The sequence below is a fragment of the Pelodiscus sinensis genome, chromosome 28, assembly GCF_052426305.1.
Source record: "Pelodiscus sinensis isolate ZL-2025 chromosome 28, ASM5242630v1, whole genome shotgun sequence".
Classification (NCBI taxonomy): domain Eukaryota; kingdom Metazoa; phylum Chordata; order Testudines; family Trionychidae; genus Pelodiscus; species Pelodiscus sinensis.
In genome coordinates, this window is record NC_143079.1 from 18,334,623 (window position 1) to 18,349,938 (window position 15,316).

Below are 15,316 nucleotides of genomic sequence, written 5' to 3' on the forward strand. Positions count from 1 at the left end.
TCAATAGTGTTGATTGTGCCAATGATTATTTTTGTGCCTGTGGAAGTTATTTCTCTCACTCTCACACACGTGCACTGTGTAGAGGCAACTAAAACTTTAATGCTGTTGATTATCTTCTATTGATGCTAAATCAATATGCAATTGATGACATATTAAAGGGACTTTTCTATGATTGACAGGTGTCTAAACCATGCAGATACTATACAAAATATAATCTATAATTAGATTATGTCCTATATACAGTGAAGTAATGTGGTCTGAAGAAAAAGAGCTGGATAGTTTTCTGATGATATCCCTAAATTCATCTTCTGAATGTCATTAACTTGCAGCTGCAGAATGAGCTTTAGAATCAAGGAGTAGGGATGGTGCATTCATTTTTTATCCTTTACAAATTACTACACTATGGCTACGTGTAGACCAGCATGCTTTTCCGGAAATGCTTTTAATGGAAAAGTTTTCCGTTAAAAGCATTTTCGGAACAGAGGGTCTAGATTGGCACGAATGATTTTCCGCAAAAGCACTTTTTGTGGAAAAGCTTCCGTGGTCAATCTAGACGCGCTTTTCCGCAAAAAAGCCCTGATTGCCATTTTCGCGATCTGGACTTTTTTGCAGAAAACAAATCTCAGCTGTCTACACTGGCCCTTTTGCGCAAAAGGGACTTTTGCCCAAACGAGAACAGCATAGTATTTCCGCAAAGAGCACTGATTTCTTACAGTAGGAAGTCAGTGCTTTTGCAGAAATTCAAGCAGCCAGTGTAGATAGCTGGCAAGTTTTTCTGGAAAAGCGGCTGATTTTCCGGAAAAACTGGCCAGTCTAGACATAGCCTATGACTAGATTGGACTGGGAGGAAAGTGCAGGGGTTGGGATGAAGGGGACACTGCAGAAGTTAGGGGCACAATGCAGGGTTGGTGGCAAAGGGTGCACAGGATGGGGGTGCAGGAGATGGGGAGCTCATGGATGCAGGAACAGTAGAGCAAGGCTGGGTGGGAATGAGACTGGGTGCCAAGCTGGTACATTTTCAGGGTGCATGTGTGCAGGGTCATGCACCTTTCTAATTATCCTTTGGTTTAGTATATTTATTCCATAATTTAAATTGCATGTGTGTGTGTGTAAAACTCTCAATAACTCATGGGTGCCATGTAGGCACACATCTGAACAAGCGCACAGAATGTCACTGTTTGTGCACAAGAAAAAACTCACTCCACTCATAGATGGAAAATCTTAGGACTACTGGTTGAAGGCTCTAGCTGGGCCTGTGATCTTAAAGATGGAGGGGACTGACATATACGCCACTGAAGCTTTCCCCACAGTCAGAGCAGCTGAATAGTTCTCTCTCATCTGTAGATTGTCTTATGTTTAACACACACGAGGACAAGGGGGATCCAGTAGATACAGTGTACTTAGATTTCCAAAAAAGCCTTTAACAAGGTCCATCACAAAAGGCTCTTGTGTAAATTAAGTTATCATGGGATAACCAGGAAGATCCTTCCATGGATTGAGAAATGGTTAAGACAGGAAACAAAGGGTAGGAATAAACGGTAAATTTTCAGAATGGAGAGGTGTAACCAGTGGTGTTCCCCCAGAGTCAGTCCTAGGACCAATCCTATTCAACTTAATAAATGATTTAGAGAAATGGGTGAGCAGTGAGGTAGCCAAGTTTGCGGACGTTACTAAACTGTTCAAGATAGTCAAAACCAAAGCAGGCTATGAAGAACTTCAAAAAAAGATCTCACCAAACTGAGTGACTGGACAACAAAATGGCAAATGAAATTTAATGTGGATAAGTGTAAAATTATGCACATTGGAAAAAATAAACCATACAATATGATGGGGGCTAATTTAGCTACAACTAATCAGGAAAGAGATCTTGGAGTTATCGTGGATAGTTCTCTGAAAATGTCCACAGTGTGCAGCGGCAGTCAAAAAACCAAATAGGATGTTAGGAATTATTAAAAACGGGACAGAAAATAAGATGAAGAATATCTTACTGCCCGTATATAAATCTACAGCACACTCACATCCTGAATACTGTGTACAGATGTGGTCTCCTCACCTCAAAAAAGATATTTTGGCATTAAAATAGTTCAGAAAAGAGCAACTAAAATGATTAGGGGTTTGGAATGGGTCCCATATGAGGAGAGGCTAAAGAGACTGAGACTTTTCAGTTCAGAAAGAAGGGACTGAGGGGGATATGATAGAGGTATATAAAATCATGAGTGGTGGGGAGAGGGTGAATAAAGAAAAACTATTTACTTGTTCCTATAATAAGAACTAGAGGACACCAAATGAAATTAATGGGTAGCAGGTTTAAAACTAATAATAGAAAGTTCTTCACACATCACACAGTCAACTTGTGGTAATCCTTGCCAGAGAAGGCTGTGAAGGCTAGGACTATAACAGGGGTTAAAAAAGAGCTACATAAAATCATGGAGATTAAGTCCATAAAATGGTATTAGTGAGGGGGTAAGGAATGGTGCCCCTCGCCTCTGTTTGTCAAAGGCTGGAGAAGGATGGCAGGAGACAAATTGCTTAATCATCGTCTTCGGTCCACTGCCTCAGGGGCATCTGGTACTGGCCACTGTTGGAAGACAGGATACTATGCTAGATAGACCTTTGGTCTGACCCAGTATGGCCATTCTTATGTTAAAGTCTGACCTGTGTTTGAAGCCTTGTCTGCAATCAAAGTTGTTATGAGGAGACTCTCTTGTATGTTTTATCTGATGGTTAGTAAGGCAGGAGCACCGACTATAGCTTTCCCTGCAGTCAGAGCAGGTAAAGGGTAGCTCTCACGTGTGGGTTCTCCTATGTCTAATAAGGTGTGAACGTCTACTGAAGCTTTTCCCACAGTCAGAGCAATTGAAAGGTTTCTCCCCTGTGTGGGTCCTCCTATGTGTAACAAGGTTTGACCTCTTCTTGAAGCTTTTCCCACAGTCAGAGCAATTGAAAGGTTTCTCACCTGTGTGGGTCCTCCTATGGATAACAAGCTCTGAACTTGTACTGAAACTTTTCTCGCAGTCAGAGCAATGGAAAGGTTTCTCTCCTGTGTGTCTCCTCCTATGTATAACAAGGTTTGACCTCTTCTTGAAGCTTTTCCCACAGTCAGAGCAATTGAAAGGTTTCTCACCTGTGTGGGTCCTCCTATGGATAACAAGCTCTGAACTTGTACTGAAACTTTTCTCGCAGTCAGAGCAATTGAAAGGTTTCTCTCCTGTGTGGGTTCTCCTATGTCTAACAAGGTGTGACTTCTCATTGAAGCTTTTCCCGCAGTCAAAGCAAGTGAAAGGTTTCTCTCTTGTGTGGGTTCTCCTATGTCTAACAAGGTGTGACTTCTCATTGAAGCTTTTCCTGCAGTCAAAGCAAGTGAAAGGTTTGTCTCCTGAGTGGGTCTTCCTATGGTTAACAAGGTGTGAATACTGACGGAAGCTTTTCCCACAGTCAGAGCAGTTGAAGGGTTTCTCCCCTGTATGGGCTCTCCTATGGATAACAAGCTCTGAACTTGTACTGAAACTTTTCTCGCAGTCAGAGCAATTGAAAGGTTTCTCTCCTGTGTGGGTTCTCCTATGTCTAACAAGGTGTGACTTCTCATTGAAGCTTTTCCCGCAGTCAAAGCAAGTGAAAGGTTTCTCTCTTGTGTGGGTTCTCCTATGTCTAACAAGGTGTGACTTCTCATTGAAGCTTTTCCTGCAGTCAAAGCAAGTGAAAGGTTTCTCACCTGTGTGGGTCCTCCTATGGATAACAAGCTCTGAACTTGTACTGAAACTTTTCTCGCAGTCAAAGCAAGTGAAAGGTTTCTCTCCTGTGTCTCTCCTCCTATGTATAACAAGGTTTGACCTCTTCTTGAAGCTTTTCCCACAGTCAGAGCAGTTGAAGGGTTTCTCCCCTGTATGGGCTCTCCTATGTGTAACAAGGTGTGAGCTCCTCAGAAAGCTTTTCCCACAGTCAGAGCAATTGAAAGGTTTGTCTCCTGTGTGGGTTCTCCTATGTCTAACAAGGTGTGACTTCTCATTGAAGCTTTTCCCGCAGTCAAAGCAATTGAAAGGTTTGTCTCCTGTGTGGGTCCTCCTATGTCTTACAAGGTGATCGCTTCTACTGAAGCTTTTCCCACAGTCAGAACAGTTATGGGGTGTCTCTCTTATATGTAGTATCTGATGGTTTGTAAAGTGCAAGTGCTGACTGAAGCTTTTCCCAGAGTCAGAGCACTTGAAGGGCTTCTCTCCTGTGTGGGCTCTTTGATGTTCAATAGGAGTTTCACAGTCACTACAATTGCAGGGTGACTTTTGATGGGGGATTTTCTGTTGAATGGTTTCTGTGTTTCTTTTCTCCCCTTGGCTCCTGTGACTGGATTTATCCTGTCCCCCTCCTGGATGATTTCCATGCTGCCTTTCTGGGCTATGCTGACTCTCGCAAGTCTCTCCCTGCTCACGTATCTGGGAAACATGCCCTTCAGGTCTTTCCAGTAACATCCCACATGGAGACACTTGCTCCGATCCCTCCTGCTGCACAAGATCATAGTTCTCAGTCAGCATCCCATCACCTGTTGGGATAGAGAAATAATCCAGACAGGAGTTATTGTCTATGATGAGCTGAAAGAAAACTCTAAAAGAGGAATAGAAAAGGGGACACACGCTCAAATAATGATTGAATTATCATGAGATGAGTTCACCCTCCTTCTTCACAACTCTTCCACAGAAGAGAAAACCCAGCCTTTCCTCATCCACCATGCTCTGGCTCAAGTTGAAGACAGGCTAAAGAATCAGAGAGACTTCATGAAAACACACAAGTAACACCTGCTATAAGCTGGTTTCTGAGGCAATTTAACTGATTGCTCACCTGTGTGGATGCCACTGATGATCTCCCCTTCCTCACAGCTCTGGTGATCTGGGACCTGCAACTCCTCCTCTCCCTCCACCCAGGAGATCACATGAACTTCAGAGAGTGGAAATCCTGTTTGCAGAGTAATTAATCAAGTGCTGATCTTGTTCATTAAGGTCTCTGCCATTCCTGCTTCCAGAGTCAGGATCTGAGTCACCCATCCAGAGAGGCTCCTTTCCAAGAGCCCAGGACACACACACACACCTGCAGTAAAGGCGCATCCCCTCCCCCCACCTTGAGAATGGCCCAGCTCTTTCCCCAGGGGAGCTGAGCACTCTGCTGCACTCTCTAGGGTACAACTCAGTCCCCCTCAAAGCCCATTCCATCCCCCCCCATCCCCAGTATCTCAGGGCAGGACAGGGACACACTGCTCAGAAGGGGAGCTCTAGGGAGGGCTGGCAGGTCTGACACCAAGGCCCCCAGACAGGGCTCAGACTGTAGCGGCCACATGCCAGGTCTCTAGGACTTGGAGAGGAAGGACTAGCTCTAGCTCCCCAAGGCTCTGTCCACAAAGCTCCTGGCTGGTGGGCTGGGCTCCCCCTGCTCTTTGGCTCAGATGTTCTACTTGAGCCAGAAGGAGGCAGAGCAAGTTGTCTGAGCAGCTAAGTGAATCTTTTGCAGGCTGCTTCAGGCCCTGCCTATGCTCCTGACTCCTGATCCCAACTACCTGTGTCTGGGTGGGCCTTGCTAGCTGCCTACAACAGTTGCCTTTCCCGCAGCTGCTCAGGGTGGCGCTAGGCTTCTCCAGCGACCAACCAGGGTGGAGCTGGACCATGCTGCTTCTCTGATGCTTGTGGCTGTTACTCAGCTCCCTGTCTGTAGCCTCAGTTCTATTCTGCCAGCAGCAGCCTTTGTGTCGTTTCCCAGTCTGCCTCTTCTGGTGAGCCTGGCCTCTGATTTGGGGCCGCTCCAGGGAGGCACAGAATCTACCACATTTGCACCTTGTGAGCGCCTTCCCCTCAGCTTTGCCTCCATCCCTTCTCAGACCTGCATTTAGTGTTCAGAAGAGCCACAATAGAGATCATTCTGCTACCACTGTCACACAATCGCAAGATAGCTTGTGCGAAGTGTGCTGTGTGACGAGTCAATGGGAAAATTCTGATCTGATGACTAGGATTATCTTGTTTATGTCCATTATTTTTGAACTAAAACAAGCCAGGCTTTGGCAGAATGGTGGAGCACTGGTACCAACTAACCAAGAAATCACATTCCTGAGCAGGAGGAAGGCAATCAACACACCGCTCTCTGCAGTAACTGCAAACACACAGTCCTAACAGATAGCTCACTGACCCTTGTGCACAAGAGCGGGATGAAGGGATAATGGATATGGATGTTTTGTTCAAACAAACAGGCAGAAGGCCAAGTTGGGTGGCAACACATGGAACTCAACATGCATTTTATTTTGGTCAATATGAGAGAAGTCACAGGAAGGGTATGTTGATGCTGGCTGAGGGGCAGTGTTCTAGCTGCTGACTGAGCTGGTACCATTATTGGGTTGGGACAAGTCTCATTATACCTGTGCCTGATGAGCTGGGACACTAGCACCCTGCTCCTTTCACAATAAACCTGGCCGAGTGCCTTAGCCTCCGAATGGAGCATGGGTCTTTCTTAGCGGCAACCCTGTGGTGTGCTGCATGGATAAGCTGCACGCTCCGCCAGTGCCGCTGGCATCAAGGCTCCAGAAAGATCCGCCCAGAACAGCTGTATCAACGCTCTGTGGCGCTAGCAGCAATTCTAATGGTACTGCAGTCACTGCGGGAAACAAAATTATCAATCACAGCAGCACCTGGGAACTTTGGTGTAAATCAGGACCACACTGTGCTATCGGGATGCTCATATGGAGCTAAGTATCACCCCTCTTTAGTGTTGGTATCCTTCCCAGCCCTGAGAAACAGGGACACTCTATAAAAACTAGTAAAGAGAGAGGTGACTGCACACAGAGAGTCTAAAGGGACTTGATCAAGGTCACACAGGAGGACTGTGACAGGCAGAGAACTGAACACAGGTCTCCTGAGCATGAAGCCAGACATTCACACAGGAAGAAAAAGTTCGTACCCAAAGTTATAAAAATACAAGACAGATGATGTGATTTATCTCCACTGCACAGACAGGCAAGTGAGCCCCAGAGAGAATGAAGCTGAACTTTTGAAAGGAGACCCAACCTGTGCCTGAAATGCAAGGGGAGCTCTGCTCACGTTTCTCTACTACAGAGCTACCTCGGACAAAATACTAGCAGAGCGTGAACTGCCTCAACCACCCTCCCTCAGCCCCAGCATTCAGCCCCTCCCACTGACAAGTACCAGCATGTCACAGAGATTAGCTACAGGCAGGGAAGAATTCTGGGAACCGCGCCCTCCTTTCAGTGCCTGAGCACACTGCCACATGGGGATCCTGCAGCCACTAACAGCAGCCAGACCCAGACCTCTGGTACCTGCTGTTCCTGCCTGTGCCCTTCCACTCACACCTCTGGTCAAAGCACAAGATGTGCAAGATAGGGGGGAAGTGGAATGAGACCTGAACCTGCCTTCCCTGGGAGGGGTCACGGAGGGGACAGTCTTTCACACAAGAGCCAGGATTATTGGGGCAGATATTCCTGACATTGGGGGCAGAGGCAATGAATAACCCTAAACCAAACCCAACCCAGATGCTCCAGAGCCCACCCTGCTGCTGTTACGCAAAGGGACAGGAATCCTTACTCAGCCAGTTCACAGCCTCATAATTCTCCTGCATCACATCCCTGCAGAGGGCTCTCTGGCCTGGGTCCAGCAGAGCCCATTCCTCCTCAGAGAAATACACAGCCACCTCCTCAAAGCTCACTGGCTCCACCACGGCCATTTCCTGTCCCTGGCTCTGCAGGCCAGGGGCTGAGCTGGAGACAAACATGGGTGTTCTGCAGCCTGGTAGGGGGAAAAGAGGGAGACATTTCAGAAGGGGCTTTAATCCTTTCCACATCCCCATTCTGCACAGACTCTGTCCATGGTGACACACATGCTAGATTCTGCCATTGTGGGCAAAAGTTTTAGTCTAGATATTCCATAAACAGCACGCAGGAGTTAGATCCCAAATACACATTCATTTCTGTCTGTACCTGGCCTAAGTTACAACATTACTGCCTCTGCCACAATGGAATTTAGTTCGCAGCACCCAGTGTTTCTGATAACAAGCCACATATTCATCTGCCTGAATATGGACATAGGTTAAATGCAGGCTGCTGTATTGAAAACCCCTACTCTTCATTCACAGATTTGCAGCACAAACTTTGCTCTCTCATCTGACAGAGACGTTATAAACCCTTTCCACAACAGAGAGTCAGTGAAGTTAACACCACCATTCAGATGCTTATTATTAAACACGTGTGCTGAGTGTTTCCAGGGTGAGATCTTAACATTCATGAATTAATGGGATCAGAAGATATCCTCAGTCATGCAGTCTGACCCCCTCAGTGGCACAAGCCATTTACACTTATTCCAGTTACCCAGGCACAAAGCTCTGTTTCCCCACAGTGTATTTTCTAGAAAGTCCCCCAGTGACTTGAAGACATCAAGAGATGGAGAATCCACCAGTTCTTTGCTCATTTGTTTCAGCAGCAAATCCTCTTCCCTATCAACCATTTATGCCCCCTCTAGCCTGAAATAGTCTGGCTTCAGCTTTCACTTATTGGCTCTCGCTGAGCCTTATCCAGTCAATGGTGTGGGCAATACATTTTGATGGGGGGGCCAAATGGAAAGTGGCTGAGAGCTGCACGCTTCCATGACATTAATGCAGGAAATGCAGGGTCTGGGATGGACATTGGGAGAAGGAAGCAATCTTGGGATAACGGTGTGGGATGCAGGACAGGTAGAGGGGTCTAAGAGAGAGTTTGACTGAAGGAGGCAGGCTGTGATCTAGGACTCTGGATTAGCCAACTACGCATTAGATATTAAAAGCAACTTTAATTTAGATAAGTGGCTGAGTGGACAAGTAAGGACTGTGGGTTTCTGACCACTGAGAGCTCTTGCATATATAGCTGCAGGAGGAGGACAGAGTTTGGGTATGCAAAGCAGAGGGCAGGAGTGGGGAGCAGAGATTAGGAGGGGAAGGGAGAGGTTGGGGTGGCAGAGGCAAGCTCTGGACAGGAGACTTATCTGAGTGACTCCTGGCCAGAGGCCAACCACCTCAGGAAGGCAGGGAGCCTGCCCGACCCTCTCACAGGCTGCAGGGCCATGTGGGTGTGTGAATGATTATGACCCAGAGGGAAGGGGGCACAGTGCTTTGTTTCTGGCCAGAAACTGGCCAGTGATATTGTCCTGGGGGTGGAAGCAGCACCTGAAGCCTTCCCTCCTCCCCTCCAGACTCACAGTAGCTTTCTGATAGAAATGTAGCCGTGTTAGCCTGGTGTAGCTCAAACAAAATACAGGACTAGGTAGCACTTTAAAGACTAACAAGATGGTTTATTAGATGATGCGCTTTCGTGGGCCAGACCCACTTCCTCAGATCAAATAAACTATTTTCTTCCACTATTTGATCTGAGGAAGTGGGTCTGGCCCACGAAAGCTCAGTAGCTTTCTGAGTGACTTGAGATGGGGAGTGGCATATGTGGGCTGGATCCAATGGCTTGGTGGGGTGGATCCGACCCATGGGCTGTATTTTACCCAGGCCTGCACTAGATGTAACAGCCCTTTGGGATCCAGCAGTTTCTTGCCTTGAACGAACTGATATAGTGGAAGCCAGGCAGCTCTCAGCCTATTTATTGCTTGAAACCAACCCCATGTTGAAACTGACTAAGCAGTGAAATCTCAACTTGAATGTGCTGTCCCCTGTGCGCTTTAACTTCACCCCTTTAGCAGCACAAACCCATAGACCAGTGTTTCTCCAAGTGTCCACAGGTCCCCATGCAGCACCCCTGGGGCTCCTCACTGATCACTGAGATTTAGGGCTGTGCTCGCCATGGTCACTGGGTCTGGTTGGTAACTTCTATGACAATCCCATGAAAATGTTTTCACTGGAATTTTCTCATCATTTAAAGACTCTCCACCTGCAAACTCACCCTGTCTGAAAGCTCCCAGGGATTTTCCTCTTGCTCTCTCCAGTGCAGAGGGCAGAGTGTCTGGTGGGGGAAGGGATAAGAGAGGTGAGATTCCAGGCTCTCCTATTTATAACAATGTCCCCTCTCTGAACTCTGCGTTTCACTTGTATCAAAGACCAGACAGAGAGACACTCAGGAACTGAGTATGAAACAGTCTGAAACTTTCATTCCTTCTCTCACTCAGGCACCTCCCAGCAATGGAACCAACATCCCCGCAACCTGTCCCAGGAGAGAAGCTGTAAGTGAGATTTACTTTTCCCTCCTCACCCCCTCCCACTTGGCTTCTCATTCACTTACTGCCTCTTATCATAACCTGGAGCTGTGGTGGTGGAACACGTGGTCATCACAGTAACTTGAGCCATTTTGATCTCTGAATGGAGTTTGCAAACCCCTGGCTCTATCTACAAGCAGTTGGGTCTGTTCGCTCAGTGTCTCTAAGGAGAGCAGTGTAATGGGACCGTCATTCTCCATGTGGGAATTGAGGCAGGGGAAGGTTGGCTTCATAGGCCAGATTCAATGGTCTCAGATACTTGAACCACTTTCCCCTAATCCATCCCTTCTAGGTACCTTTGAACTCCCTCAGAGTCTCCAACAGAGCAATCGTTTTCTGGGAGAAACCTCTGACTTGTTCTTCTAGTTCAGGAGAAATCTCTTCCGGCTGCTGGAACTGCCCTGTCTCACACCTGGACAGAAACAATTCCATGTGATTGTATTTCATTTGCTGCTAAGTTCTGGCTAGTGAGTCTCAGCCCTAATAGGCCTGGAGTCAGAATTCCTCCAATTTTCCCAGCAACACAGTCCATGGCCATGCAACCTTCCCCTGAAAGGTCCCACTGCTGTTCTTCACTTCTATCCTGGGGAGACTAGCTGGGGGACAAAAGGGGAATTGAGTCTTCATGGCCAACTCACTCCTTGGACTCTAGGCGTTGAGGAACAGGAGGTTCCCAGGTGAAGGGCTGAAAGAATCTGTCCAGTAGGGACTAGACTGAGACACCAGCTCCTCCATCCCCAGCTCCTTCCACACAGGTCTCCAAACAGCCCTCAGGTGGGACAGACTCTTGGTCCTTGCTGCCCTGGGCTGAATGTGCCCAGTGCACAGCAGTGACAGGCCCATGTTCCACCCCACAGTCCACAGGGAGGTGACAGCTCCAGGAAACACTTGAAGTCAGACTGTGCCCTGAATGGGGAATTCCAGAGTCTGCTGTGTGAGGGTGAGACCCGCAGAATTAAATGAGTCAGAGATATTCGTGTCTAACATTTGGCTCTTAGAGCCCTGTGGAGATGTGATGCTAACATCAGCTCCAAGCTCTTTCCCTGTGCTGTGCAGTGTGAGGGGAGTGAGAGCCACATACCTACTCAGGGTGCTCCTGATGTCCTAGAAAAAAGACACAAAAAAGACTCTCAGCCCCATTGGACACACACAGGGGACCTCAGGGAAGGGATTTTGCAAACAGAGGAAGAGAGCCCCTGCCCTGACCCCAGGAACATGGATCCCCTGAGTGAATGGGGCTTTACGATCTCTAGTAGCTCTGTGCCTGTAATTTTACAAAGCACGGCAGTTACTCACATGGCAGCAATGCACATGGAGTTACACCCAGATCTGACGGCTGGACCTCAGCACTTGTGATTCAGGAGCCTCCCTTCCCTGTGTGGGGAGCTGGGACGTTTCTCCCTCAGTCTCACCTGCAGGAATTCACTCGCTGGCTTCTGACACTTCCCCTCCAGCTCACTGATCCCCTTGCTGATACAGGAAATCTGTGCAGAGAGTTTCCCGACAGTGTCAGTCTGGAGCCTCCCAATCTCCTCATCCAGCTTCTCCAGCTGGGCCAGCAGGAGTCGCTCTTGTTCCTCCAGGAACTGCCGCAGCTGCTGAAACTCGGCCACAATCCTCTGCCTCTCTGCTTGGGTCCATTTCTGTATGGAAACAGGGAAAGGGCTGGTCAAGGGCATGAAAGGAGTCCAGGGTCCTTCCATGGAGAGCTGAGTGCGCGGTAGGGAGAATTTCTTGGAAAACCCTAAAATGTGTGACATTTGACTCTACTTTGTGGTTAGTAGGCAGAGGTGGCTCTCCCAGCATCTCCTTTGGGCTGTGTCCCTCTGAAAGGGATGTTCCCATGTCTGTCATGGGCAGCATCTTTTGTTATTCATGGGCTCTGGAAATTCAGACCCTGAGCCAGCATGAGGCAGGACTTAGCACCACTCTGACAGAGATACCCAGGAAGGAAAAAGGAGGAAACATGTTAATACACCAAGTGAGCAGACAACCCTTTAGGGGGACACTCAGCTCCCTTGGGGAGGATTTCTGGGAAAGCTACAAAGGCTGGACATTAACTCACGTGCTGACATGGATGCTCAGGGCCTGTCTACACATGCATCTCACCCTGCAATCCACAATCCAGAAGAAACACAAACAAGCCCAACCTCAGCAAGGCCACACAGGACTCTGCCTCCTAACAACCCTCCCACTGCCAGTCCCTGCTGTTTCAAACCACAGTAACCTACCAGATACTCCTGGCGTTTCCCTTCTGCTGTTTTCCTTCCCAGCACCTTTTCTCTCTCTTCCCTCAGAGTCTTCAAAAGGACTTCCAGTTTTTCCTGAAGAAACAGAGATAAGCATGAGGGCAAACCCCATCAGATGTCAGGAGCCCATTTGTCTGCCTTTAAGAGAGTCCCAGTTTTATAATATAATGCAGATTGCCTATCTCCTAGAACTGGAAGGGACCTTGGAAGGTCATTGAGTCCAGTCCGCTGCCTTCACAGCAGGACCAAGTACCACCACTGACAAATTTTTGTCCCAAATGGCCTCTGAAAGGAGTGAACTAACAACCCTGGGTTTAGCAGGCCAATGCTCAAACCACTGAACTATCCCTCCCCCCTATGTGGAGATCTGCCCCTGCCTAGAAGGGACTCATCCCTGGACGTGGGTTTGTCCATAGAAAAATAAAAACCTCACAAATATCCCACTCTCCCCACCTCTAATATCGTCAATTCACAGACACTTACCTTCCTTCCTCCCCCCCCTTGCATCTCCCTCCTGTTCTGAAATGTGATTTGTCCTTTTCATATGTGTTCATTTTTTTTTAATTGTATCCTTTGGTATATATGGTTGTGACTATTTTCTTCCACTATTTGATCTCAGGAAGTGGGTCTGGCCCACGAAAGCTCATCATCTAATAAACCATCTTGTTAGTCTTTAAAGTGCTACATTGTCCTGCATTTTGCTCCATAGAAAAAGACACAGGAGGAGACTGTGAATGCAGCAGAACACTTGTGAAGGCAGGGGAAGGATCAGTGGTGGCACCTTTATAAAGAATGATGCAGGTGGGGATTAGGGAGGTAAAAGTGGTCAACAATACTAATCACGTAACCGATTACAATTTTATCAGTGACAGGAGTTTTTTAACCTGCTGACTGGCAGGGCTGGTAGCAGAAATGGGCTCTCCTGGGCCAGGGATCTCTCTTAAGGTCTGCCGGGGTTGGCCACAAGGACTGCTGGGAACTCCCAGAAGCTGCAGACTGACGTTAGCGGCCAGAGGAAAGCAGGCACTGCTGGGGGAGTGGGGAGTTTAACCAGTAACTGGCACCGATAAGCATTAGCTCTTCAGTTAACCAGTTTGAACTCTTGCTACAATCCAGTTGAATCCTAGTTGTGTCTGGCATGGACCTGCACTTCCTGAAGTCCTGCTATGGGTGGAGTGAAGGCGCTCGGGGCCCCACACAGCATCCAGCCCAGCAACCTCATCTAGTGTCAGTGGCTGCACTGGAGTTTAACCCCTCACGGAGCACCTCAGAAGTTCAGAATCCCTATTAGAAACCTTCACTCCCTGCTGGACATAGGGCTTTATCAAGGCATCTTTGCCTCCTAAAGGGTCACATTTCAGCACTGTTCAGTGATGCTGCGGGGCAGGGAGCAGTGTAAGTCTAACAGGGTACGGGGCTAAACTCTATCCCTGACGTGCCTGGCAACTATGAGCGACTAGGTGCTGCCCCACCTTCCCTTCCCACAGTTTGTCTAACTGGACTGTGACCTGCTCAGAGAAGGGACTTTCCCTTGCTGGATGTTGTGCAGGGCCCAGCTGCCACTGCGGATCTATAAGGCAAATGACAGATTGTTCCTCCGATCAGTAAGAGCCTGTAACCTCCTCTTCTCCAGTCCCAAGGCAGCTCACTGACAGAGTGGCCCGTATCTCCTGTGATTGTTAACACCTTCCCTTGTGCAGACACCCCTCCTGTCACCAGTGAGGGCTGGGTTTCAGGATTCAGAGAAACATTTCCCACATCAGGTATCTTATGTAAACTGCCACAAAGCCAGAACATTTACTTTTAACAGCATCTCTTGTAGGCTTTACAGAGCTGTGTCACAACTGTGCCTGGTAACTGTCAGTGACATAACACTGTAACTATAACACACTGGACAATAACTCTGTACCTTGTACTCCTGGGCAGCTTCCTGTTTGGGCACCACCATGTGAGCCTGGGATCTGTCACACACCACACGGATGGGAGTTTGATTCTCTTCACAGAACAGCTTCAGAGCCTCCTGGTGCTCCCCACTCACCCCGTCCCATCTTGCTCTCTTTGCTGCCTGGAAACTCAGCGGCTTGGCTAGTTCCACCACGTTTGCCAGCTGCCGGTTGGGCCGGAGGGGTCCCTGCTGCTCAGTGTCTCTGCCCTGAGGGCTGAGGGGGGCCTGGCAGGAATTGTGCCCACACTGCAGAGCGACAGGGGCTGTGAAATCCTCCAGACAGACGGGACGCGGCGCTTCCTCCCGGACACTTTCCACGGGGCTCTCTGCAGCCATGGCTGCCGCTGGGCTGGGACCGGGGCCGTGTCACTGTCCTGAGCTCGGCAATGGGGGGGCAGGCCGGGGGGGGGGGGGGGTCTGAGGCACCAGCACTGAGGATACAAAAAAAATCAAAAATAAAAACCAAAAAAGTCCCCCAAAGCTTCGCTCACCCCCCCCCCCGGGCCCCTCAGCCCCCTGCCCCAGCCAGACCCCCCCCCCCCGGTCTCTGTGCCCCTCCCCACCCTGTGTTTAAATCCCCCCCCCGCACACTCTGCAGCCCCCTGCCCCAGCCAGACCCCCCCCACCCTGTGTTTAAATCCCCCCCCCCCGCACACGCCGCAGCCCCCTCACAGCCCCGCTGTGCGCCCCGCAGACACCCCGAGGCCGGCAGGAGCATCAGGAAGCCCGAGGGGGGGGGCACGCGCGGGTTGAGTGTTTGTGACGCGCCAATTCCCCGCCCCGCTCCCCCCCGCTGGGCTGCGGCCTCCCCCGCAGCGAGTAACGGCGCCAACGGCTCCTCACAACGGCTCCCACCTCAGGGCGGGCGGCGCGTGACGCTGCTGCAGACCGCTGCGAGGTGGGCGGGGCCTGAG

General features: G+C 49.1%; 1 protein-coding gene across 1 annotated transcript; it reads right to left on the reverse strand.

The window, feature by feature from the left end:
• Positions 1-72: 72 nt before the first annotated feature.
• LOC142820481 (uncharacterized) lies at positions 73-14,885 on the reverse strand. Its single transcript, XM_089773768.1, has 9 exons — positions 14,367-14,885; positions 12,440-12,532; positions 11,621-11,851; positions 11,290-11,312; positions 10,505-10,620; positions 9,899-9,958; positions 7,569-7,769; positions 4,831-4,944; positions 73-4,534 (listed from the first exon to the last, which is right to left on the reverse strand). The coding sequence occupies exons 1-9, from the start codon at positions 14,736-14,738 to the stop codon at positions 2,787-2,789; spliced, it is 2,958 nt and encodes a 985-aa protein (XP_089629894.1). The 5' UTR covers positions 14,739-14,885; the 3' UTR covers positions 73-2,786.
• Positions 14,886-15,316: the final 431 nt, after the last annotated feature.

Excerpts from the sequence above, each read along its gene's own strand:
- LOC142820481 (XM_089773768.1), bottom strand. The coding sequence starts at position 14,738 with ATGGCTGCAGAGAGCCCCGTGGAAAGTGTCCGGGAGGAAGCGCCGCGT. Across the intron at positions 4,945-7,568 it reads TGAGGCTGTGAACTGGCTGA|GATTTCCACTCTCTGAAGTT; the intron begins GTAAGGATTCCT and ends CTCTGCAAACAG. Across the intron at positions 4,535-4,830 it reads CATCAGTGGCATCCACACAG|GTGATGGGATGCTGACTGAG; the intron begins GTGAGCAATCAG and ends CTATCCCAACAG.